Genomic DNA, 22,659 nt, shown 5'->3' on the forward strand with positions numbered 1-22,659 from the left:
GCTTTTTTATGCAAATTGTCACAACACCCATGAGTTGCAACAAACTAAAAATATATATATACTTCATGTTTAAAGAACAATGTAAGGTGCTTCCGTGGCAACACACGGGCACCTTACTAGTTATAATAGAGTTGTCTGAGTTACATCTTGCGGTATCCCTTCATATATAAGGGAGTCCATGTTACAGGTGCTTGACTCAAACTCTAATCATAACCGCTAAACCAAATCCAACTATAACTCTACATAAAGTATTTGAGAAAACTCCAACAGGGTCAGTTGGAGCAGTTGCTGCATTTGTGTGAGTAAGGAAAGCCGTGCTGAATTGAACTCTGAAACCCTGATTAAGCAGGCACAAAGGCATTCTGAATTTGAACAGACGACTCTTCTAGAAACACAACGCAGAATTTACCCCGACTCTGTGGTCTTCCATTAAAAATTAAACTAGGTAACACAGTAACTGGCTTTCAGAAAAGAAAAAAACTTAACACTTCTGGTGTTCCCTCTTATAACCAATAGGATCAGTTTCTGAATTTCTACAGCTAACTCCTATATGACTTTCTTTCAGTATAAATCAACAAAATTTTCAGGTGGATACACAGCATGGGTACAAGATTGAACCTATCCTTTGGATAGCCGACAAGGCAGCAAGCAAGAAGAAGCATGCTCACTGCAGAAAGAATTGCTTTTATATACACAGTGCAAAAAGAACCAAAGAAAAGGTGTAAGGCTAACCTATCAGAATGAACAAAGATCACTGTGTTGACCCCTAACCCTACGATTGAGCGAATGTGCTCATCTGAACTTCTGGATGAGTGAGCTCATGGGAATGCTTCAACTTCTCCATCTCCCTCGCAATCTGAATGTCATTAGGGATGAAATGCTCCCTGATGGCCTTCGCGGCAAAATGAGGGATCATTCCAACCACAATCACCGCAAGCAGCAATGCCCAAAACAATCCAGTCCCCATCACCTTGTAGATTGCCCTGTCATATAATTACAAAATTAGGAACCATCAAGTACGCACAACTGCAAGTAAGCACGAAAAAGGATGAGTATGTACCAGAAACCGGGCAAGATTGGTATGGAGTCTATGACGATGACGCAAATCCATGTCGCCACAATACTGCCCCATATTGCTGCATGTGTGATCCAGGTCCATCTGATGACATCCATTGCAAGGTGAATGTTGACAAGAATAACAACTGACAGTGTCCACAGGTCCCCCAGGCTAGCGCTATCGATTGCGCTCTTTCTGTATGCAAGGTAAGGGATGAAGAAAACCGCAAGGCTCTGCCAGACTGAGTCCATCATAATGTAAATGAATAGCCTTAGGTTGTAATTCTCCTCGCGCTGCCCTGCGCCATAGAGTTGGGGATATTTCAGCAATGTCCTCCGACTCAGATCCTTGTCGAGAATGGCGACAACAATAGTTGGGACAGCAGTATATATAACAGAATATAACACACTGCTCCACTCGGTTATTGCTGTTGTCAAGGTGAAACCAGTGTAAAGTACATACCTGCAATGGTGAAATGGTTTATGTTTGACTCCTAATGCACATTGAACAAAGTTGGTAATAAAAAGGGTGTGCACTTACCAGAAAAGCACAAAGACAAAAGTAGCATTTCTGTAAAAGTTGTATAGGATCATGTAGCCCATTCTCTGGTAGTTCCAGTGACCATGAACCAACAACAGAGGGACCAGAAATCTGAATTGCCCCATGGCAAAATCTGAGGCCATAACAGCCTGCCTTCCCTCTTGCCCACTGATGCCAATTCCAACATCGGCCATTTGAATCATTGATACATCATTTGCTCCTGTAAAAAAAAGCCTTTTTAAGATTAGCAAGAATAGTAACTACGAAGCAATAGATGAAGTGATAAACTAGTGTAAAACCAAAAGAAAGAAAATGTACCATCTCCAATAGCTAGAGTCATGTCACTTGTTCGCTTCTTTATTAAATCAACAATGCCAGCCTTCTGTAGGGGAGCCACTCGACAACATAGAACAACATCACAAGCTATCGCGACTTCAAAAAGCTGCAAGTTTGATATTTTATGAGTTAACTATAACCGAATTCAGTCAGATAACATATATGCTAGGTGTCTCATGAGTTCCATAGATGTTTGATGTAATTTTGTTTCTAATAGTCATTTTTCTTTTTCTGGCCTTTTCTTGTACTTTGTTTGCAATAATAATTTATGGCTGTGTGCATCATCTAGATGCAGAGGCAGATAATAAATTATTTCTTTGTTGACAAAAAAATATATGCTAGTATGACTGCATACCTTCTCCTCCCGTTCCGTGTCATCAAAAATGTATACGAGGCTGTTACCATCGATAATCAAAGCTAGGGGCACTCTAGACTGAGAGTCTGTCGATAATGACCGAAGCTTGTGAACCATGGAGATTGCATCATCTAGACTCCTTCTACATGACTCTCTTGAGTTACTATTGATTACAATCTGTGTCATGTCCTGTGTCAAAAGCTTGCAGGAGTAGCCAATGGAAATGGCAGTTTCTTGTTTGTCACCTGTCAGGACCCAAACCTTAATCTCAGCTTGCCTCAGTTTTTCAATTGCTTCAGGCACTCCATCTTGCAGCTTGTCTTCAATACCAGAGGCTCCTAATAGGCGCATATTCCGTTCAATGTTGGCGGCCACACTGCGTAGGAGGTTCCCTCTTCCTAGTAATGCAGTGCTAGCCCTCTCATAAGCCATTTGCCACTCCAGAAACTCTGTCTGGGTAAGTTCCCGGACACCAATAACAAGTGTTCGCAAGCCGACTGACGAATATGAATGGAGATGCTTCTCAGTTGCCTGAACAACATCTGGATTCAGTGTTTTGTCAATGATTCCGAACATGGAACTATCTGCACCTTTTACAAACAGTTTCACAGTCTTGTCAGGACAGCCAATTATAACAGACATCCTCTTGCGATCGCTGTCGAACTCATGAAGACCAAGAACATCAAACCTGCACATGAAGTTCGGTGAAGGTAATTCAATCAGTAAACGTTTTGCAAAGCCATGGTCATTAATGATGGCCTGATTCACAAAATACTGACGGAAAACAAGCACTGCACAAACAATCACTAGTCTTCTGCATCTACAAAAACAGTAGGGCAGGAAAATCAACTCAACCAATTGCACTCATCAACCAATGTTAGTTCAGTTCAAGCATTTCCTGAAGTTCTACAGTTGTTCCACTACCCCAAATAGGCCAATTTAATACGAAGTGCAGGCCCAAAATACGGATGCAAGCAATAGCCAGAAAGCAGCAAAACTTCCACTAGTGCTAAAGGAAGACACAAACAAACGGCAAACTGTACTACCATGGAGTGCCCTTATTCCCAATGCAATTATACCAGCATTGTACATAGTTATATACCTCTGTTTCTCACCGAGGACGTCGATCACGATGTGCCCGGAGGTTCGCTCAACAAGCACAAAACCATACGCAGCGGCGGCAGAAACCAGTGCCTGCTCATCCGGTGATTCGCCTTGGTAGTCGATCACCTTCTTCTTCGGATCAGGGCCATCAAGGATCAAGGGAACAATAGTGTTGCACGTTGCCAGCGCAATGAAGAACTCTCTGGTATACCTCCCTTGCTCGGTAGCACCCACATTCCTCACCAGCGCCATCACCTCTCTGTCGACGTTAACCGGCACCTTTGGCACCCAAGCCAGATCACCCTCTGCCATGGATCAAAAGCTATCAATTCCCAACCCAGACTCTCCTAATCAGTAGAATTCACTGGGGATAAGAGAGAATAGCTAGTCCTACCGACAGGTCGCTGCCGCGTGATGTCACTGTAATCGACGCCGTCGATGCTTGCACACCGGAACTCCATCTTGTTCTGCGTGAGCGTGCCGGTTTTATCAGAGAAGATGCACTTAACCTGGCCCAGGTCTTCGTTAATGTTGAGAGCTCTGCACTGGAACCTCGAGTCTGACGACGCGTCGTACAGCCTCGCATCCCGAATCATGAAGTAGGCCTGCCCGAGTCTGACGAGCTCCATGGAGATGTAGAGCGAGATAGGTATCATGATCTGGAAGACGATGACCGCCATGAGGAAGTTGAAGACGATCTGCGCCGCGATGCCGTAGTAGTTGTAGTTGCTGTTCTCCTTGTCGCTGTTGAGGTAGTCTTTCTTGTGGAAGAACTGCGCGAGCTCGAGCTGCGTGGCGTGGGTGCGCAGCCAGACGCCCGAGAGCGCGGCCACGAGCGAGCAGAGCACGATGAGGATCCCGGAGAGGAAGAGCGTCTCGCGGTTCATGTGCGTCTCGAGGCGGCTGCGCTTGGTGGGCGTGCCGGCGTTGTTGAGCATCGCCTTGGTCTCGCGCCCCGCGTACACCACGACGCCGACGGCCCAGGCCGTGTTCTTGAGGTCGCAGCCGCGCAGCACGATGTTGGACGGGCCGAGCGGTATCCGGCGGCTCTCCTCCTGGAGCTCCAGGTTGGCCTGGAAGCCGTAGATGTTGCGGTTCGGGCGCTCGCACCGGATGACCGCGGCGCCCGCGAGATGCTCGACCCGCGTGGTAAGCGTTTCCTGCTTGGCATAGCGAGTCTTGAGGTTGGACTCACCGTCAAGGTTGAGCGTCTGCACGTAGGCGACGCCCGTGGTGTCGCTGGTGGCGAGGAGCACCATGTCCGCGGGGGGCGACTCGTTGGCAGCGACGCGCACGATGTCGCCGACGCGGACGTCTTTCCACTTGGTCGGGACATATTCTGCGGCGCCCGCGCCGGGGACGGTGGACAGGACAGCGGCGAGGCGGTTATTCTCGGCGCGGTCGGCGCGGTGGCGGCGCCAGTCCTCGTAGGCGTCCTTGACGGCGGTGACAGTGAGGACGAAGGCGAGGGGCATGACGGAGGCGCCGCGGCCGAAGACGGCGAGCTGGGGCAGCTGGTTGAGGACGGCGATGGCGAGGAAGTATACGTATGCGAGGCGGTGGAACTGCTCGAACAGGTTGCGGGGCAGGAAGGTGAAGGGCGAGTACTTGGCGGTGCGCACGGCGTTCCCGGCGAACTCGAGCCGCTCGTTCGTGCGCGCCGCGTCGCCCACGCGCACTGCCCGCGCGTCCTCGTCGCCCAGCTCCTTTTGCGACATCGACATCGACATGTTCCGCGACGATCCGTGGTCCTCGGCCATGGGCGCTCACCGGCCGGCCGGACCTGCCGCGCGTCAGGCTAAGAGCCCCGAACCCCCGCCCATGAAGATCCCGGCGCGCGCGCGCGTCAAAGTCAGATTTTTGACCGGCGGACGCGGCGAGCCCGGCTGGGTTCAAGAAGAAACAGAGGAGAGGGGCAAAGCAGAGCAGAGGAGAAGACGGGTTGGCAAACCAAGAAGGGCGGGTTGGTTGGCGTTGAAGCGGATGCCAGGGACTGGAAGTAACTACGGCGAGTGTTGCATTAAAGATGGGGCTGCTGCTGCAGAGGAATTTTTATTTCTGGCGGAGAAGGAGACGAAGCAAAGGGAGAAAAGATTTGGCCGCGACGCTTAAAATCTGGCAGAGGGGAGTTGGTGAGGACGGAGGCACCGTTTGGATGAGAGAAGAGGGAGACTTGAAAGCTTCTGTGTTCTCTATGTTGCTTGTGTTCATTCTGTGTTATCTGAATTTTCAATACTAATTTTGGTCAAGTCATCAAAGACAAGCAGACATTGGATTAGGAGGGCGTTTGATTGCGCTCCCTCCTCCTGGAAGCTTCTTTGCCCCGAGGAGACGACGGGGAAGACAAGGGAATGAGGCCAACTGAGCTGTTAATCTTAGGCGGCTTAAATAATATTTTCAATTAGTGGATAAACTAAGCTGTTATACGTGGACTGAGTAGCACACACGGTACCCGGTAAAAAAATAAAATTGGACAGCAACGGGCTCCGCAAAGTGGAGAGACGGTGAGAGCGACTCGCTAAACTAAACAATCTTTCTCGTCTCAGTCCGGTTGGTACTTTGGGGATGCCGGCTTTGCTCTCGGGCGGACATCTTGAAGCTTCCAGAAACGCCAAACGGATCGCAGATGAGTCGATGCTTCTTCACTTATTTGGTCATGGTCATGGAGGGTGTGCTGGCGTCGAGGACGGGTCCCAGACTCCCAATTACACACAGCTAAACAATAGTAAAACAATTGTTTATGTGAGTGCTGGCCTTTAACCCGGGAAAGCTTTCAGTTCCAAGAGTATTTTGAGGGAATCTGTATTACTTGCACGGCAATCACGAATTGCCATATCTGACGTGCCAAGACTACTGCTCTCTTTGTGAGTTTAAATCCGGATCAGGTCAACGTCTGTAATTAAGTTTAAATTAACAAGTGGCGCCTATAATTAATACGAGCCACAACATATTTTAACCAGGAGAATCTTGACAGGGAATTGCTCTGCTCCCAGAGTACAGAAGCCATTCATTCAAAGAAGAAGAAGATACATAGTACAAGGAAGCCACAAGCTTAAGAATTCGTCAAGCCGCAAGGGTCTAACTAGAGACGGTTGACATCAAACTCCCAACTGAAAACTCCCCGTAAACCACGGTCAGTACGACAATACAGTACCTTGGAGGAGAGTCGTCGGGCGTTTCCATCTAGAAGCGCATGCTTAGTGACGATAGCGCATGCGCCATTGGAGCCTGCATGTCCAATCTCGTGACCAAACGCACAAGCTACGTTGCACTAAACTAGTGCTACTCCTGGAAAGGTCCTCGGACTTCGGCTGTACGTACGTGTCCCTATTGGTCCCTTGAGTTTAAAATTCTACTATTGGATAACAAAACAATATGAGGATAATATTCTGATTGAGGGGCGTGAAACGGGCGAAATATTTTAGGCGTTCCTTTTCTAAAAAAATAACTCTATTGAATTTTAGGCGTTCCTTTTCTAAAAAAAGACAACTTCTATTGAATTTTAGGAGTTTTGCTGAAATCATGAAGCTATGGTGCGTGTGAAATGGGCGTGCATGCACTCTGCACGACTTGAATCATGAAAGTAGATCTAAAAGGAAGCATTGTCCTAAAATTTAGAGCTTGCCAGAAATTGCATCGGCTGATGGATGGCCACATCCAACCAGCTACGCTCATCATCCTACTCACTCACACATAGTAGTGATACCTTAATAAAATTTCGATGGCATATTAATGAAATAATATATTTAATGAAATATCAGGGATACATAGTCAATGAAATATCAATAATAAATTAATATAGGTATATGTGAATGTGATATATAAACATAATAGAATCATATTATAACATAGAAAATGTTTCAAATAGATATAAATATTTATTATTACATTATTGATAAAATAATAAAGACAACGTATTAAATTCATGATAAAAATACATTATATGTAATATGTAATAAAATAGTATTCGGAGTATTATATAACTTAGAATAAATATATATTAATAAATAACATATACTCTCTCAAATCCATAATAAGTGTCCCTCATTTAGTACATTTATTATGGATCGGAGGGAGTAATAAATATACATTAATGAATACTATAATCTATTTTTAAAATAGTACTCCCTTCGTTTTGAAATATAAGTCTACCTTTGACCTAAGCCAAACTTCTTAACTTTGATCAAATTTATAAAAAAAATCTACCAACCTCTATCACTCTAAATTAGTTTTATTACATGATTAATTACATCCATCATGGGTTCAAGCCGGTTCAGCATAGTTTAGGGCAGGGAGCAACTATCTCCGGGTTTTTTTTGTCACATGGAAACAGACTAGTGGGCCTAACTGGTCAGTTCTGCTATATCAAAGGCCCCAAAATCTGATAATTTGGGTTAGGACATTCATAATTATCCAAATTTTTTTTGAAGATATGTGGTTATTTGCGAAATTCCCAATTCGTAAGGGTGTAATGATAGTACTCTAATAATTATTATATGATGTTTGTGTATGTTTATAGTACTTGTATTTATCATCATTTATTTATGGATACATACCTAAATACAAGAGTGTGTTGATATATGCAATTCTATAAAGAGGTAACCCAAATGCAATTCCAAATTGCCATCTATATCAATTCTAATGTGCAATTCTATTGTTATCCAAACACTTCAAATAGAAGTGTTCTCCATTTCTCATTCCAGTGGAACCGGAATTAAAAACTTCAACTCCAATACTGTTGTCTAAACAGAGCCTTAGAAAATTTCGTAAGGATTCTATTCATATGAATCAAATGAGCAACACATGAAAGTATCCTAAGAATTCAAATCCTCTATAAAACCTATAAATATTCTTTGAATCAAACTACCAAAGGAGTCCTCGGGGTTCCTAGCTAGAGAGCATGGGAAGATGAAAAATACGAGGTTAAAGTCATGTACTCTTAAATCGATCCTATTGTGTTGCCATTAATAGATATTTCTCTCTCTCTCTCACTCACTCTCTCTCTCTCACGCAAACAAAAAATTCACACACATTATAGCAAGAGCCAAGAGATTTAAGTGGATGATAAATTCTCTCCAGAGTGGAGTGTAAAGGAATCCTTACGAAAAATCTGCAAGGACCTAATCCTATGAATCAATCGACCAATATGTGGAAATATTTGAATCATCCCTTTCTTACTTACACTTGTCCTTGGAAGGAAGTGGAGGTACTCGTGTTGTAGGAGATTGGAGGAAAAGACCAGTTTGTCGTATAATATGGAGCACAAAATATCTCTTTCTTACACTCGGTGCCTTCTCCGTTTTCTGTCGAAGCTGATTTAGATTAATCTCTGGCTCTCTCCCTCTGTGTGTGTGCGACTGCTCGGGAATTGTGAAAATAAAATTTGACTTGAATTTGTTTGAGGATACATAAGTTTGACCTTTCGCAAGGAGTTGACCTGGCAAATTTTTGTGCTAGTAAGAAGTTTTATTCGGAGAATCTTGTGTTTTCTCGTTAATTAGAGATGAGATTTCTTGCACGGGAAGCTCAGGCAATGTTGACCAGCTGAAGGAGGTTATGGGAATATCTTCCCGTGTTTAGTTGTTCAAAATTGACCAACTGAAAGATAAAAGACAACCACCATATGAGTAGGATATATGATGTTGGAAGGATCTATTGGAATCATGTGGACTCGATCAAAGATTAATTAGTTAGTAGGAACAAGTCAAACCCGTTAAGACTACGCCTTTCGCCGCCGGACTGAAGGATCCATTGGAATCATGTGGAGTTGGGAAGCATATATACGTGCACTGCACACGCACACACCCTCACATGCTAAACCACACGGGCGGCCTGCAGCAAGATCTTGCACTTTTGCCCCTAAATTTGCGACCACTGTAGTTTACGAGTATCTTCTTCTTTTTTGCTGTAAAAAAGGTTCATCGAATATATATATTCACGTACGTAGAGAACAGACTGATCGAACGCTAGAATTAATCGCAATACTTGATCACTTTTGCTAAGTGCTAACCTATGCGCGCTGAAGCACCCGGCACGATCGGTAAATTAACCGGACGTTTCGCCCAAGTCGCAAGCTCCTTTCCACACGGCACACCGCTTCCACCGTTCTGCAGAAGACGAGTACGTGGAACGGGGAAACCTGAGGCGCAATGCCATGGGCGGTGGAGTAGTCTCTCGGGCCGGCCGGGGACGACCGTCTCAACGGGTCGCCGTCGCGCACGGTGAGTGAGTGGCCTCGAAAGTGCATGAATGCATGGGACTTTAACTTGCGAGGTCCGACATATGGCGCCCGGCCGGCCTTGCACGTCCAAGTCCCCGCACGCCGCGGCTAGTTGTAGGTGCCGTCCAAGAAGGAAGTGGAATTTTTTGGAAGCCGTCAGGCTTAGGGCCCACGTGGCCTGTGAAGCACGGGAGGATCTTTGCCGTCCAGCTACTACTGCCGAGACCCCCGTAGCCGTAGGCGTGGCAAATAATCATGGACGCCTTTTTTATGTTACCATCGCCCTGGTGCGCGCCAACTGATGACCCTTACTTGGGTCGGCAGGCGGCAGCCGTGCCGGATTGACTTTTGTTCGGAGTTTCTCTTCAGAATTTTCTTGTACGAATCTGATTTGCGGCACGATGAAATATTAGTCATAGTACTACATTCGATAGTTTCAGAGCTTTGACTTTCTTGGGGCCGTTGAGTAGGATGGTCCAACTGACCATTAGTGCAGATGTGAATGCCACATGAATTTCGCATGTTTTGGTTGTCTGGGGACCCGCATGCTAGAAGTAATATGGTCCAAATAGAAGTTCCTCAACCTTATTTTAGGGGAAGACAGGGTTTTCAACTTAACACTACGGACACTACGTTCCACGGTGACACGTCCACGTCGACCTCTTATTCCGCGCAGGTCCAATTATGCGCTTCTAGACGGGGCTGAACAATTTCATATGGATTCCTATTCCATTTTCCAGTCGTAATTAATTCTTGAAGCGGCTGGCCCACTGCGAGACCTGTCAAATCCGTCGCATATTTTTCCTCATGAGAATAGCGAGTCTGCAGCTCTGATTGCCCCTGCGTGTGGTACATGCAAAAGCTACGCCCGCGCGGTACGTCAGAGGCTCGGGTCGTGAAATGCTGGCATGGTCTACGGATCATTTGCCAAGCCACCAAAACAAGGAAAACGGGTCGCCATCCTACGGCTTTTATCTGAAACGCGGATAGACACCATCTAGGAAAGTTATCCGGAAAAGAAAAAAAAAAGATATCTAGAAAAGTTATCCGGGAAAAGAGGAGATACTCCTTCCGATATCTAGATATTTTTTAAACATAAATAAATCCATATTTAAGTAAATAATACTCCCTCCGTTTCATAATTCTTGTCTCAAATTTGTCTAAAAATGTATGTATCTATTCCTAAAAAGTGTCTACATACATGTAATATTTCGACAAGAATTATGAAACAGAGAAAGTACCAACTAGGAAAGTCGTCAAATTCCCATCACATTCTTCGTTGGCAGTTTGGTGCTAGAGACGAGCACTGCTTGGTCAGTGAACTAAAAGGGGCTCGGGTCTGAATATTCTGCTTGCAATGGCATGGAGGATTTGGCAGGATAGAATAAGATGTGATTGCTGATTACCGGAAGAATTTGACGGTTTGGCTTGCCCACATAAATAATTAATTAAGCCGATGGTCGAATCACGCTCTGCAGGATGGTTTTTAGACCAAGGATTCTATTCCATGATAGAGACAACTCGACCATGACACAAATTCAAATTTCTCCACAACAACAACTACATGTCAGCACTGATATCATGCGTAGCCATGCTAAAAGTATACTGTGATGCCCATGTAGCGATTGAATCCTGTGCTAATTAACGTTTGTTATCGATCAATCGGGCGTTATATAAGCATTTGCTGATTTGCTTGATACAATACGTACCTACTCCATGGAAAAGCCAAATTAACGGCATTAATAACGGGTACTATCAGCAGCCACACGGCCCACGCCTATTTGACCCCGTAGCTAAGTGGAGCAGTTGACAGTATTGCTTCTGCTGGCGAGCCCCGAGCGCAGCCGGCGGACCCAGGATTTGGGGTGCCACTAGTTAAACATTTCCTCCCGATCTGTTTTTAGTTTTCGCCTCGTCTCACTCGGTACAATCTAATCTCTACTAGGAGTACTATCTCACGTCTGCCTATCCATGTCACCGTCGATCCTATCACAAACTCACAATCCCAAATCGGCAAATCCCACATGGGGCTCAATCAACAAACAAACACACAGCAATTTCCACCAGAAAAGAAAAATGCAGTCAAATCAGAGGCAAAACAAATTAATTTCAGCAACAGCGATGCAATCAGAAGCAAGAATTTATGGCCAGATGGGTACGCCGAGGGTCGAGGGATGTGTTCCATACCTTTGCCTGGTGCCGAACACGTGTACGATGATGTGCCCGGAGGTGCGCTCCACGAGCGTGTGCCCGTACGCCGCGGCGGCGTACACCAGCGCCTGCTCGTCCGGCGACTCGCCCTGGTACTCCACCAGCTTCGCCGCCGGGTCGTCGGCCGCGTCCTGGACGATGGGCACGATGGTGTTGCAGGTGGCCAGCGCGAGGAAGAAGTCCCGGGCGCGGCCGGCCTTGGCGCCCGTCCCGTCCTTGAGCATTGCCAGCAGTTTCTCGTCCGTCTTCACCGCCGTCTTCGGCCTCAGGACCACGCCGTCCGCTGCAGAATGTCCCACGAAACTTGGATCAGGTGTACTACTTTCCCTTCATGATTAATTGACAGTTTGATTTTATTTTAAGCATGCCGGGGTTGTCTTGTCACAGGAAGGTGTGCTGCTTAAGCAGCCTGATGTACATTGGCATTAGCCTGTCGTGTCAGGCTCCGGAACCAGCAAAGAGACGGTGACGACTCATCCTTATCGATGCATGGATTAGTTGAGGATGTCTTGTAATCAATTCTAATGCTTATCGGAGGCAGACGGCGGTCCTGGTCAGTGATCCTAGGTTGTGTTATCGACGGGGCTGGGCTGAGATTGCATTGGCAGTGTCAGGTAGCAACAAAAGCTGAAGGATTTCAATGTTCTATGTAGCTTAAAAAGGGGGCGAAAAGTTTGATTCAAAAGTTTGTCATGAACAGTTACACAGCGGCAGTGAGGAATAGTACTACTCCGGTACCGTCTTGGAGCCGTGAATCTGTTTTCTTTTTTCTTTCCTTTTCACCTGTTATCTAACTACTATTTGAAATGTGCCAGCGTTTGTATCTTGCGTCTTGCAGACTCGTGTGCCCATTTCTGGCTGAACATGGGGAGAAACTTCACATTGTGTGCAGATTCTTACTCGAAATAAATGCGTTAACTATTCTAGCACGAAAACGCAGCGTAATGACAAGTGAAACGTCTAGAGTTGCAGGACTGGTTTCTTTTACCGTCGGATAATGATAGCACCGTCGTTCTAAACCGGCGGTTAGTCAAATCCAACCAAGCATAAACAATGCATGACGAAATTTCCAACTGAATAACCGAAAACTTGCTTACCTAGCACGGCATGTCCGTCCTCCTGGCCGCCATCGGTGTCGCTGAAGTCGCGGCCGTGCACGCTGGCGCAGCGGAACTCCATCCGGTTCTCCGTGAGCGTGCCGGTCTTGTCGGAGAAGACGTACTTGATCTGCCCCAGGTCCTCGTTGATGTTGAGCGCCCGGCATTGGAACCTGGCCTGCCTCTGCTGGTCGAACATGTGCTTGTCCTGCACCATGAAGTAGGCCTGTCCCACCCTGACGATCTCCATGGATATGAATAGCGCGATGGGGATCATCACCTGGAACAGCATCACGGCGCTCATGAACGTGAACGCCACCTGCGCGCCCGTGCCGTACCAGTTGTACTTGCCGACTCCTTGGCGATCGTTGGAGTAATCGTACTTGCGGAAGAACGGGATGACGCCGAGCATGTCGTCATGGTCGCCCAGCCAGATGCCGGCGAGGAGAGACACGACGGAGCAGAGGATCACCAGGATGACGGCGAGAGCGATGGTCTCACGGTTCATGTGCATGTCGAGGCGGCTCCGCTTGGAGGGCGCGCCGGAGCTGTTGAGCATGACCTTGGTGTCCCGGCCGGTGTACACGGCGACGCCGATGGCCCAGGCCGTGTTCTTGAGCTCGCAGCCACGGAGCATTATGTTGGACGTGCCGAGGGAGACGGCGCGGCGGCCGTCGAGGTCGACCGTGGCGAGGAAGCCGTAGATGTTGCGGTTGGGCTTCTCGCACTTGATGACGGCCCCCGCGAGCGCCTCGGGCGGCGTGGTGCGCAGCATGGTCTCCTGCTTGGCGTAGCGCGTCTTGAGGTTGGACTCGCCGTCGAGGTTGATGGTCTGGACGTAGGCCACGCCGGTTGGGTCGCTCGTGGACAGCAGCACCATGTCGCACGGCATCGTCTCGTCGGCCACGACGCGCACCACGTCCCCGGCCTGCATCTCCTTCCACCGCTTGGGCCGGAACACGCCGTCCGCGGGGTCCAGCACGCACGCCGTGCGGTTGTTCTCCTTCTTGTCGGACCGGTGCCGCCTCCAGTCCTCGTACGCGTCCTTGACGGCCGTCACGGACAGCACGATCGCCAGCGGCATGACGGACGCGGCCGGGGAGAAGACGCCCAGCTGCGGGACCTGGTTCAGCGCCGCCAGGATGAGGAAGTAGACGTAGGCCACCCGGTGGAACTGCTCGTAGAGGTTCCGCGGGAGGAAGGTGAGCACGGAGTACTTGGTCGTGTGGACGGAGTTGTCCGGGAACGTGGCCGGCGGCGCGTTCGTGCGCGGCTCGTCGTTGATGTACACGAAGCGCGCGTCCTCGTCGCGGAGGTCGCGCTGCGAGCCGCCGGCGCGCTCGGACGCGGACCGTCTCGTGGATGACCGCGAGACGACGCTGGCGGACGGCCTCGACGTCCGGGCGGTCCGGAAGCTCTCGGACTCGAACGACGAGTACGGCGAGGTGGAAATGAATTCTGGCTTGGAGGAGCGCGACCGGATACTGTCGGCTGCGAAGGTGACCGACGACGTGTCCCGCAGCGACCTCGACGTCATCGCCGAGGCTGACGGCGAGTGCTTCAGTATCGGCGACGGCAGCCTGGCGGGCAACTCCATGTCCGCTGCCGTTGCTTGCGGCAGCGATGGATGTGGCGGCGGCAGGAATGGCCGGTCCGGTCGCATGCCTGTCTACGTGCTCGTACGTACGGAGTACTAGCAAAAGTACACCCTGCCTGCAGCTAGCAACTATGTACCGAAGAGGTAAAGATTGGATTTAGCTAGCGTGGGGGAGGAACAAGAAGGGGGTAAATATTGGACCCGTCTGCACTGGAGTTTACGAGAGCGGCCAGGTTTTAGGACGGATCGCTTGGTCGTTTGCGAGATACAGGCGTGGAGTCCGAAGGCGAGATGAGAAGAAGCTGTGTGCAGCTGTTCGCTGTTTGCGTGTCATTGGCAGAGGAGAAGCGCGCAGGTGCTTCGATTATGGACGGCGGGTGCGCAAGTTGGACCAGACGGTGTCAGCGTTTGATTTTGCGCCGGCGAGCGCGCGCTGCTGCGCCTGGACCGAGTTTATTGTAGCACAGACGGTCGCCCGAGTTTTGAAGCATGAATTGACGGACAACGTCCTAAATATAGTAAACTAAACTGGTTTTATGCCTTGGCTCTACTCTAATATAATTAGTGCCAAAAATCGCATGGAATGGGGTCGAATCTGTAGATTACACATTCCAAGTTTTAAAACATCCAAACAAGTCCATGTGTACATCGCAATCACAATTGTGGTTCCTGAATTCTAGACCCAATTCAGAGATCCAATTGGGGTGTTACACACTGAAGACATCCATTTCATTTTATTTTATTTTTTTGAAAGGGGAGAACCTGCTCGCCTGGCATCTACATCAGGGTAATGCATCCAACCCAATATGCACCGGGAACTAACACGGCAAAGAGATGATGTGACGAGAATTGAGGCCCTAGGAGCAAGAACCCGACCATGGACGATTGGTATAAAGAACAGTTAGTGCAGTGAGATGACTGTCAAATATGTTGGTTGACCTTGATTGGCTTCTAGACACATGATATAAGGCCCAATCGTGGGTTTCTAAATCATGCCTTCCGTCAGAGAAAAGACAAGTACCAGCAACACGTTACTACTACGTTTGTCAGGTCCAAAATTCTTCTTATCCTCGGGGGTCAACCGACATCACGGTCGATCATGCTAATGATTCAACGTAACAAGGCAAGCTGGACTATGGAGTTCATTGATTACCCAGTTTCGGCTTCCAGAGAATGAACGGTTCGTTCTTCAACTCAGGGGGTGTGGGGTACGACCGTTTGAATATCTTCGGCCTGCCAATACCAAGCAGAAGTTTGCATCTCTTTTTGAGACAGATCCTTTTATTTGGATTGCTAATTCATTGAGCAAAGTGGGTAACAGATATACTCCGTACTTCAGAAGACTTCAAAATCGGACACTACAAGACAGACATCATGTAACGGAGCTTTTCCAAGGCAAGATGGGCCTTGGGCCTTGGCCCTTCCGAAACCACTGTGAAAGAATGACACCTACAAATTGGGCTTTAAGGTCCATGCACTTTTTAACGAGGTATACAGAAACAAACCTTGCTGTTCTCAACAACAACAAAACAAAAGCCTTGTCAGTCTGTTCTGAATCAATAAGGTCAGGACGTCAGGTCGTTGCTGACAGAAAAACTAGCACGGTGTCCTGCGCGATCGCGCCGGAAGTATTTTTATGCATCTATTTTTGACTCACGGACATATTCATTGTTACTATTTCAAAATCACTAAATAAATGATATGATTCTAAATTGTTGACTCAAATTTGTTCAAATATGAATGTATTTGTCGTAATATAATAAAATCCTTACATGTGCCGGGCCGCGATTCTACGTGGCAACGACCAAGTCAACAAATCCCGAAGACTGGTCAAATCGCCAACAACGCCTAGCCATGCCAACTAAGCGTCGGTCAAATGAGTCAAAGGGTCAAGCCCCCCATACCACGATCAAAGGAGTTAGAGTAAGGGCCAAGAAAGCTCTAGTAGCAAAGTTACCACCTTACTCTCACTTTCCCTCTCCCTCAAGAATAATCATGGTCTTTTGTCATGAACCCCTAGGCTATAAATACCCCACCCCCCATGTATCACTCACTCTTCATTGGAATAAGATCAAAGGAGAGAGGGCTAGAGCATCTCAAGGAGCCCGCTCTCGAGTGCTTGGGTCGAGCCTAATCTAGACTCGACCTCGGGGACGCGACTTGAGAAGCCTAGTTTCGAGGTTCCGGGCCGTCTAGTACGACCTTGACTTGAAGTAGATGGATCGGGTTAGAGTTTCGAGGGTATCATAACCTCGCTACTTGGGAAGACGAGTTCGGCCCAGGTCCGAGGCGGCCTCTATAGATCTCTCGCTATAGGCGACTTGGGAAAACGAGTTCGGCCCAAGCGCTTGGCTAACGACCCTCTCGAAGTCTCTCCTAACATAGGACTAAGTCGTACCCGCAGAGTCAACCGAACCTATTAAAAAAATATCGACGTGTCAACTTGTCCCAAGTGTACGGCGACCTTCGCTATAAGGCCGGCATACACCCCCTACACCTTATTCTCGCATTTGTGCCATCGTGCATTGGCACCCCATACTCCTGTTGTTTTCTAGAACAACAACAGTGGCGCCGACCGTGGGGAACCCTCGCCGCAATTGAAGATTTGATGGCACCGACGAAGCCTACTTCATCGGGTGTCCAACTTGCCACGAAATCTACACGGTTACAAACAAAGAAAGCAAGCACCTCGGGGGCTCCCGAGGAAGGAGAAATTCTCACCAACCCGGACGCCGCCGCAAGCATGGGCGCCACGACGGAGGTCGTGGCCACACCCCCGCTCCCGGCCGTCCCCAAAGGAGCCGAAGCACTCGGAACCGTCATGGGCGGTCCTTCGACCCTCACCGACGTGGTGGCAAGGATCGGCGAGCTACCTGTGGTTACCGCCCCCGCAAGGGACACGGAACTTGGTATGCCTCATTCGATGGTCTTCGCGCCACCTCCCTTGCAACGGGCGGTCACCTTGCCCTCGGAACCTACAAGAGGAAACAATGTGGCCTTAGGAGGATCCGTGCCGGAAAACCAAGGAGTCCCCGCTTACAATCCCTCCAACCCAGGACTACCTCCATTGGCGCTCACCGCAATCGCCAACGGAGCTCCTTGGTACCATCCGTATTGGGGGCTTCCACCGCATGGCGCTCTCCTGGTCGCACACGCTCCAAACCAACCGCGCTTTGCGAGCGCCCAGCAAGCGCCCCTTGTTCCCCCCCGCCGGGCCGAACAAGGCGGCAACCAAGCTCCGCCTCAAGGTGCGCCCCGCGGAGATCGAGATCCCAGCGTACACGGAAACGAGCAGGTGGCGGAATTCGGAGCCCTCGCCGCCGGTGAAAGAAATCCTCGCCGATGCTTCGACCCTCCAAGAAGACGCTGAGATCCCTCTCCGAGTGAGCCCTCTAGCGACGAAAGCGACCCTGACGAAGGAGGATTGCGTTGCCGGAAAAACCAGAAGAGCCGACCATCTTGTAACCCGCTCACGCGGGAAATCCAAGACGCAGCTTTCCCGCCAAGGTTCAAGCCGCCGACGATATGGTCATACGACGGAGAATCCAACCCTCTTCAATTCCTAGACGTCTACTCCACCGCCATACGAGCGGCAGGTGGAGGCCCCACCGAGATGTGCAACCTTTTTCCGCTCGCGCTCACCGGGATGGCGCAAACTTGGTTTTATAACCTGCGGAAGAATTCCGTGCATTCGTGGGAATGCCTCTAGGAGGTCTTCATCGCCAACTTCCAGGGAAATTTCAAGGAACTCATGCAAGCTTACGAGCTTTACGCCCTGAAACAAAGGCCGGAAGAGTCCCTCCGAAGCTTCTTCCATCGCTTTGCGAAGGTCCAAAGCCAAATCGCCAACCCACCGTTGACGACCGTGATCGACGCCTGCATCCAAGACCTTCTCCAAGGAGAAGTGAATCGCGCTCTAAGTCGCAATCCTCCAAAGACGACCGAAGAGCTCTACCGAGTCTTGCAAGAATATGCTCGGGGTGAAGATGGAAACATCGCCAAGAAGGACGCCCCGCGCGGCGCGTCCGAAGGAACTCCCACGTCGGATCAGCCCCAGGCATCCGCACCACCTTCTAAGAGGAAGAGGAGGCGGGGGAAGAAGGCGTCCGGCGACCAAGCTCGAAAGATCTTCGCTGTCGAAGGGCAAAACTCGTCCCAAAAGACTTGGCAGCCCAAGAAGCCTCCTCACCCCGCCGAGGGAGGCGCCGGAAGATGCCTCATCCATAACTCGGCGAGCCACAGCACCGAAGAGTGCAATACCCTCATCGCAGCGCGTGAAGAGTTCCAAGCACGAATGCAGGCCCGATGCAAGAACAAGAAGGCGCCCGAGGCCCCACGCCCCGCCAACGTCATCCTTGCCGACCTTGCGCCCAAGGAAGAGAACCTCCCATTTCAAGAACCCGCTCACCATGTCGGGGTGATACTCGGGGGCTCCGCCACAGGCTGAGGGTCAGAAAGACAGCGCAAGGAGTATGCGCGCGAAGTCAACATCGTCGGAACCTTCACTCCGACACCACCACCCAAGTGGGCGAGTGTACCCATTTCCTTCACCGAAGAAGACGCTAAGGGGATACGCTTCCCACACGACGACGCCCTATTCGTGACGGCCATCGTCTCAAATTGCGAGCTCAAGAAAATATTCGTGGACCTCTGCCGACATCTTGTACCTGAGCACGCTAAGGAAGCTGATGGAGTCGCAAGGAGGATACAAGAACGATTCCTTGCAACCATCGCTTTACCCCCTAACTGGCTTCGTCCCTGGCAACTCCATCCAGCCGCTCGGCCAAATTGAGCTCCTCACGACCTTCGGGGATGCCACTAATCATCGGACCGAGCTCGTACGCTTCGACGTGGTGGACATGGAGGCCTTCTTCAACGCCATCCTCGGCAAGACACCCCTGAACCGCCTCTGCGCTGCCGTCCACCACAACTTCCTATGCATGAAGATCCTGGGCCCAAAAGGCGTGATCACGGTCCGTGGTGAACAATCCTCCGATAGGAAGACGCTATATCGCCACGAGACTAAGTGCGCCGAGAAGGGAGAAGCATCCAAAAGCGTCCACATGCTCTCGGGAGTAGGGGAGTCCATGTCTGATCACCCGAAACGCTACATCCCTAAGCCTCTTCCCGAGGGAGAGCTTAAGGAGATACACGTCTCCGACAACGACGCCACGCGCATCGTGAAGATCGGAGCCGACCTCTCGATCGAACTCGAGAAGAAGCTCATCAACCTACTCCGGGAAAACTCCGACCTTTTCGCTTGGTCCCCCTCCGACATGGGAGGAGTCTCGCGTGATGTCATGGAGCATCGACTCGCCGTAAGGCCCGACAAGGCGCCCATGAAGTAGAAACTCCGGAAACTCTCCATGGAGCGAAGCGAGGTCATCAAGCAAGAAATTGCAAAGTTCTCTGAGGCCGGACTCATCCGAGAAGTTTGGCACACCGAGTGGTTGGCCAATCCGGTCTTGGTGAAGAAAGCCAATGGCAAATGGCGAATGTGTGTCGACTTCACCGACCTGAACAAGGCATGCCCCAAGGACGACTACCCTCTCGCGCGAATCGACCAGCTAGTCGACTCAACGGCGGGATGCGAGAGGTTAAGCTTCTTGGACGCCTATTCAGGGTATCACCAAGTCCACATGGTGAAGGAAGACAAGGAGAAGACCAGCTTCATCACTCCTGTTGGCACCTTTTGCTATCGCAGAATGCCTTTTGGGTTGAGAAACGCCGGTGCGACTTTCCAACGCCTCGTCAGCCTTATCCTCAAAGAGCAATTGGGAAGAAACGCCGAAGTCTATGTTGATGACGCCGTCATCAAAAGTCAAGCGGCGAGTACCCATCCCGAAGATCTGCAGGAAACCTTCAACAACCTCCGCAAATACGGCGTGAAGCTCAATCCCGAGAAGTGCACATTCAGAGTTCGAGGAGGAAAGCTCTTGAGTTTCCTCGTCTCCCAACGGGGGATCGAGGCCAACCCGGAAAAAATCCGGGCCATCCTAGAGATGGAGCCTCCTCGCTCCGTCAAAGATGTGCAGCGCCTAGCAGGGAGGATGACGGCATTAGGACGATTCGTCGCCCGATCAGCCGAGAAGGGTCTTCCTTTTTTCAAAGTCCTAAAGGGCCTCAACAACTTTGAGTGGATCGACGAAGCTCAAAGGGCATTCGAGGAACTCAAGGCCTGTTTGTCGACTCCTCCACTCCTCACAAGCCCAAAGCAGGGAGAGCCTTTGCTCCTGTACCTCGCCGCGACTCCGGTCGCCGTGAGTGCAGCCCTCGTGAAGGAAGAAGATGGGTCGCAACGCCCAGTGTATTACGTGAGAGAAGTTTTGGGAGGAGCAAAGGGTCGATACACGTATATCGAGAAGATCGCGTACGCCCTCCTCATGGCCTCTCGAAAGCTCCGTCATTACTTCATGGGCCACACCATCATGGTGCCGACGACGTTCCCCCTCAAAAAAATCTTCGGCAACAAGGAAGCCACCGGGAGAATCGCCAAATGGGCAACGGAACTGGCTCCCTTCTCGCTGGAGCTTACCGCGAGAATGGCTATAAAATCGCAGGTCCTCGCCGACTTCATGGCCGAGTGGCATGCGCCGCAAGCCCCGCCCGAAGAGACGTCGCCCAAGGCCGAGCCCCCCGAACCACACTGGATAATGAGGTTTGACGGCTCCAAGCGCCTCAACGGTGCCGGGGCTGGAGTCATACTCATCATCCCCGAAGGGAAGATCCTGGAGTACGCCGCCCACCTCGACTTCAACGCAACCAACAACATGGCGGAGTACGAAGCGCTCCATCTCGGACTCTGGTTGGCTAAGGCCATGGGTGTTCGACGCCTTCTCATCAAGGAGACTCCCAGCTGGTGATAAACCAAATGGACAAGTCATATCAATGCTTTGATGAAAGGACGGAAAAGTATATGGAAGAAGTTCGCAAGATGGAACAGTACTTCCTAGGCATGGAGGCGCGACGCATCCCACGAGGAGAAAACCACCTCGCTGACAGATTGGCCCGAACGGCCGGTTCCAAGGAACCTTTGCCACCCGCGCATTCTTCGAGGTGATCTGCGCCCCTTCCATAGGAGAAGAAGCCGATGACTCTGACGAAACTTCGAAGGCCAGCATGGTCATCGACAATCCACCCTCTTGGATGACGCCAATTATCCGCGCCCTGAAAGGAGAGGTGGACGAGGAGGCGGAAGGCCCGAGCGCCAAAACTTTGCTTGCAAAAGCAAAAATGTACGTTCTCCTCGACGGCATCCTTTACAAGAAGGGTGCAGCCGCGCTACTCAAGTGCATAACCCCCGACAAGGGGGCTGAGCTCATCCAGGAGATCCACTCCGGAGTGTGCGGCCATCACCTTGCCTCGAGAGCCACCGTGGCGAAAGCTTTACAACAGGGATTTTATTGGCCCACCATGGTGCAAGACGCAATCACGATATTGCGAAGATGCGGAGCTTGCCAAAAAATGGCTAAGTCCGTCCACGCGCCGGTGACAACCCTGAAGAATATTCCAATAACTTGGCCATTTGCACGCTGGGGAATGGACCTTCTCGGGCCTTTCCCCGCATGCATCGGTGGCTGCAAGTATCTCGTGGTGACGATTGATTACTTCTCCAAATGGATAGAAGCTGCGCCACTCGGCAAGATCACGTCACAGGCCATCCAGAATTTTTTCTGGGAAAACATCATATGTCGATATGGTGTCCCACGAGAATTAACCGTTGACAACGGCAAACAGTTCGACTGTGCGGAATTCATTAAATTCTACGAATGCCTCGAGATCAAGCTGCACTTCGCATCCGTGGCCTACCCCAAGAGCAACGGCGCATGCGAGAGAGCCAATGGACAAATCCTCCAAGGACTCTGCCGAAGGGTAGAACACATCGCCAGCAAGGCAAGAGGAGCATGGGGGGACGAACTCGCCAGCATGGTTTGGGGCCTACGCACCTCCGTAAGTCGTTCCACGGGCCGAACACCATTCTCTTTGGTGTATGGCGCCGAAGCAGTTCTTCCCGCCGAGATAGAGTTCCGCTCACCTCGAGTCGAAAGACTCCAAGAAGCCACTCCACTCGCCTTCATCGAAAACGAAGAGCATCACAAGACGGCCGTCGATCTTGTGGAAGAAGCTCATGACAAAGCCCTC

General features: G+C 50.0%; 2 protein-coding genes across 2 annotated transcripts; both read right to left on the bottom strand.

Moving 5' to 3' along the window:
* Nucleotides 1-386: 386 nt before the first annotated feature.
* Nucleotides 387-5,794, bottom strand: LOC100836682 (phospholipid-transporting ATPase 1). Its single transcript, XM_003557955.4, has 7 exons — nucleotides 3,787-5,794; nucleotides 3,391-3,697; nucleotides 2,289-2,976; nucleotides 1,916-2,039; nucleotides 1,598-1,817; nucleotides 1,061-1,519; nucleotides 387-983 (listed from the first exon to the last, which is right to left on the bottom strand). Exons 1-7 carry the CDS (start codon nucleotides 5,150-5,152, stop codon nucleotides 773-775), a joined length of 3,375 nt encoding a protein of 1,124 aa, XP_003558003.1. The 5' UTR covers nucleotides 5,153-5,794; the 3' UTR covers nucleotides 387-772.
* Nucleotides 5,795-11,517: 5,723 nt separating this feature from the next.
* On the bottom strand, nucleotides 11,518-14,839 carry LOC100842410 (phospholipid-transporting ATPase 1). Its single transcript, XM_010231859.3, has 2 exons — nucleotides 12,921-14,839; nucleotides 11,518-12,106 (listed from the first exon to the last, which is right to left on the bottom strand). Exons 1-2 carry the CDS (start codon nucleotides 14,581-14,583, stop codon nucleotides 11,754-11,756), a joined length of 2,016 nt encoding a protein of 671 aa, XP_010230161.2. The 5' UTR covers nucleotides 14,584-14,839; the 3' UTR covers nucleotides 11,518-11,753.
* Nucleotides 14,840-22,659: the final 7,820 nt, after the last annotated feature.

Source organism: Brachypodium distachyon, chromosome 1, assembly GCF_000005505.3.
Source record: "Brachypodium distachyon strain Bd21 chromosome 1, Brachypodium_distachyon_v3.0, whole genome shotgun sequence".
Lineage (NCBI taxonomy): Eukaryota > Viridiplantae > Streptophyta > Magnoliopsida > Poales > Poaceae > Brachypodium > Brachypodium distachyon.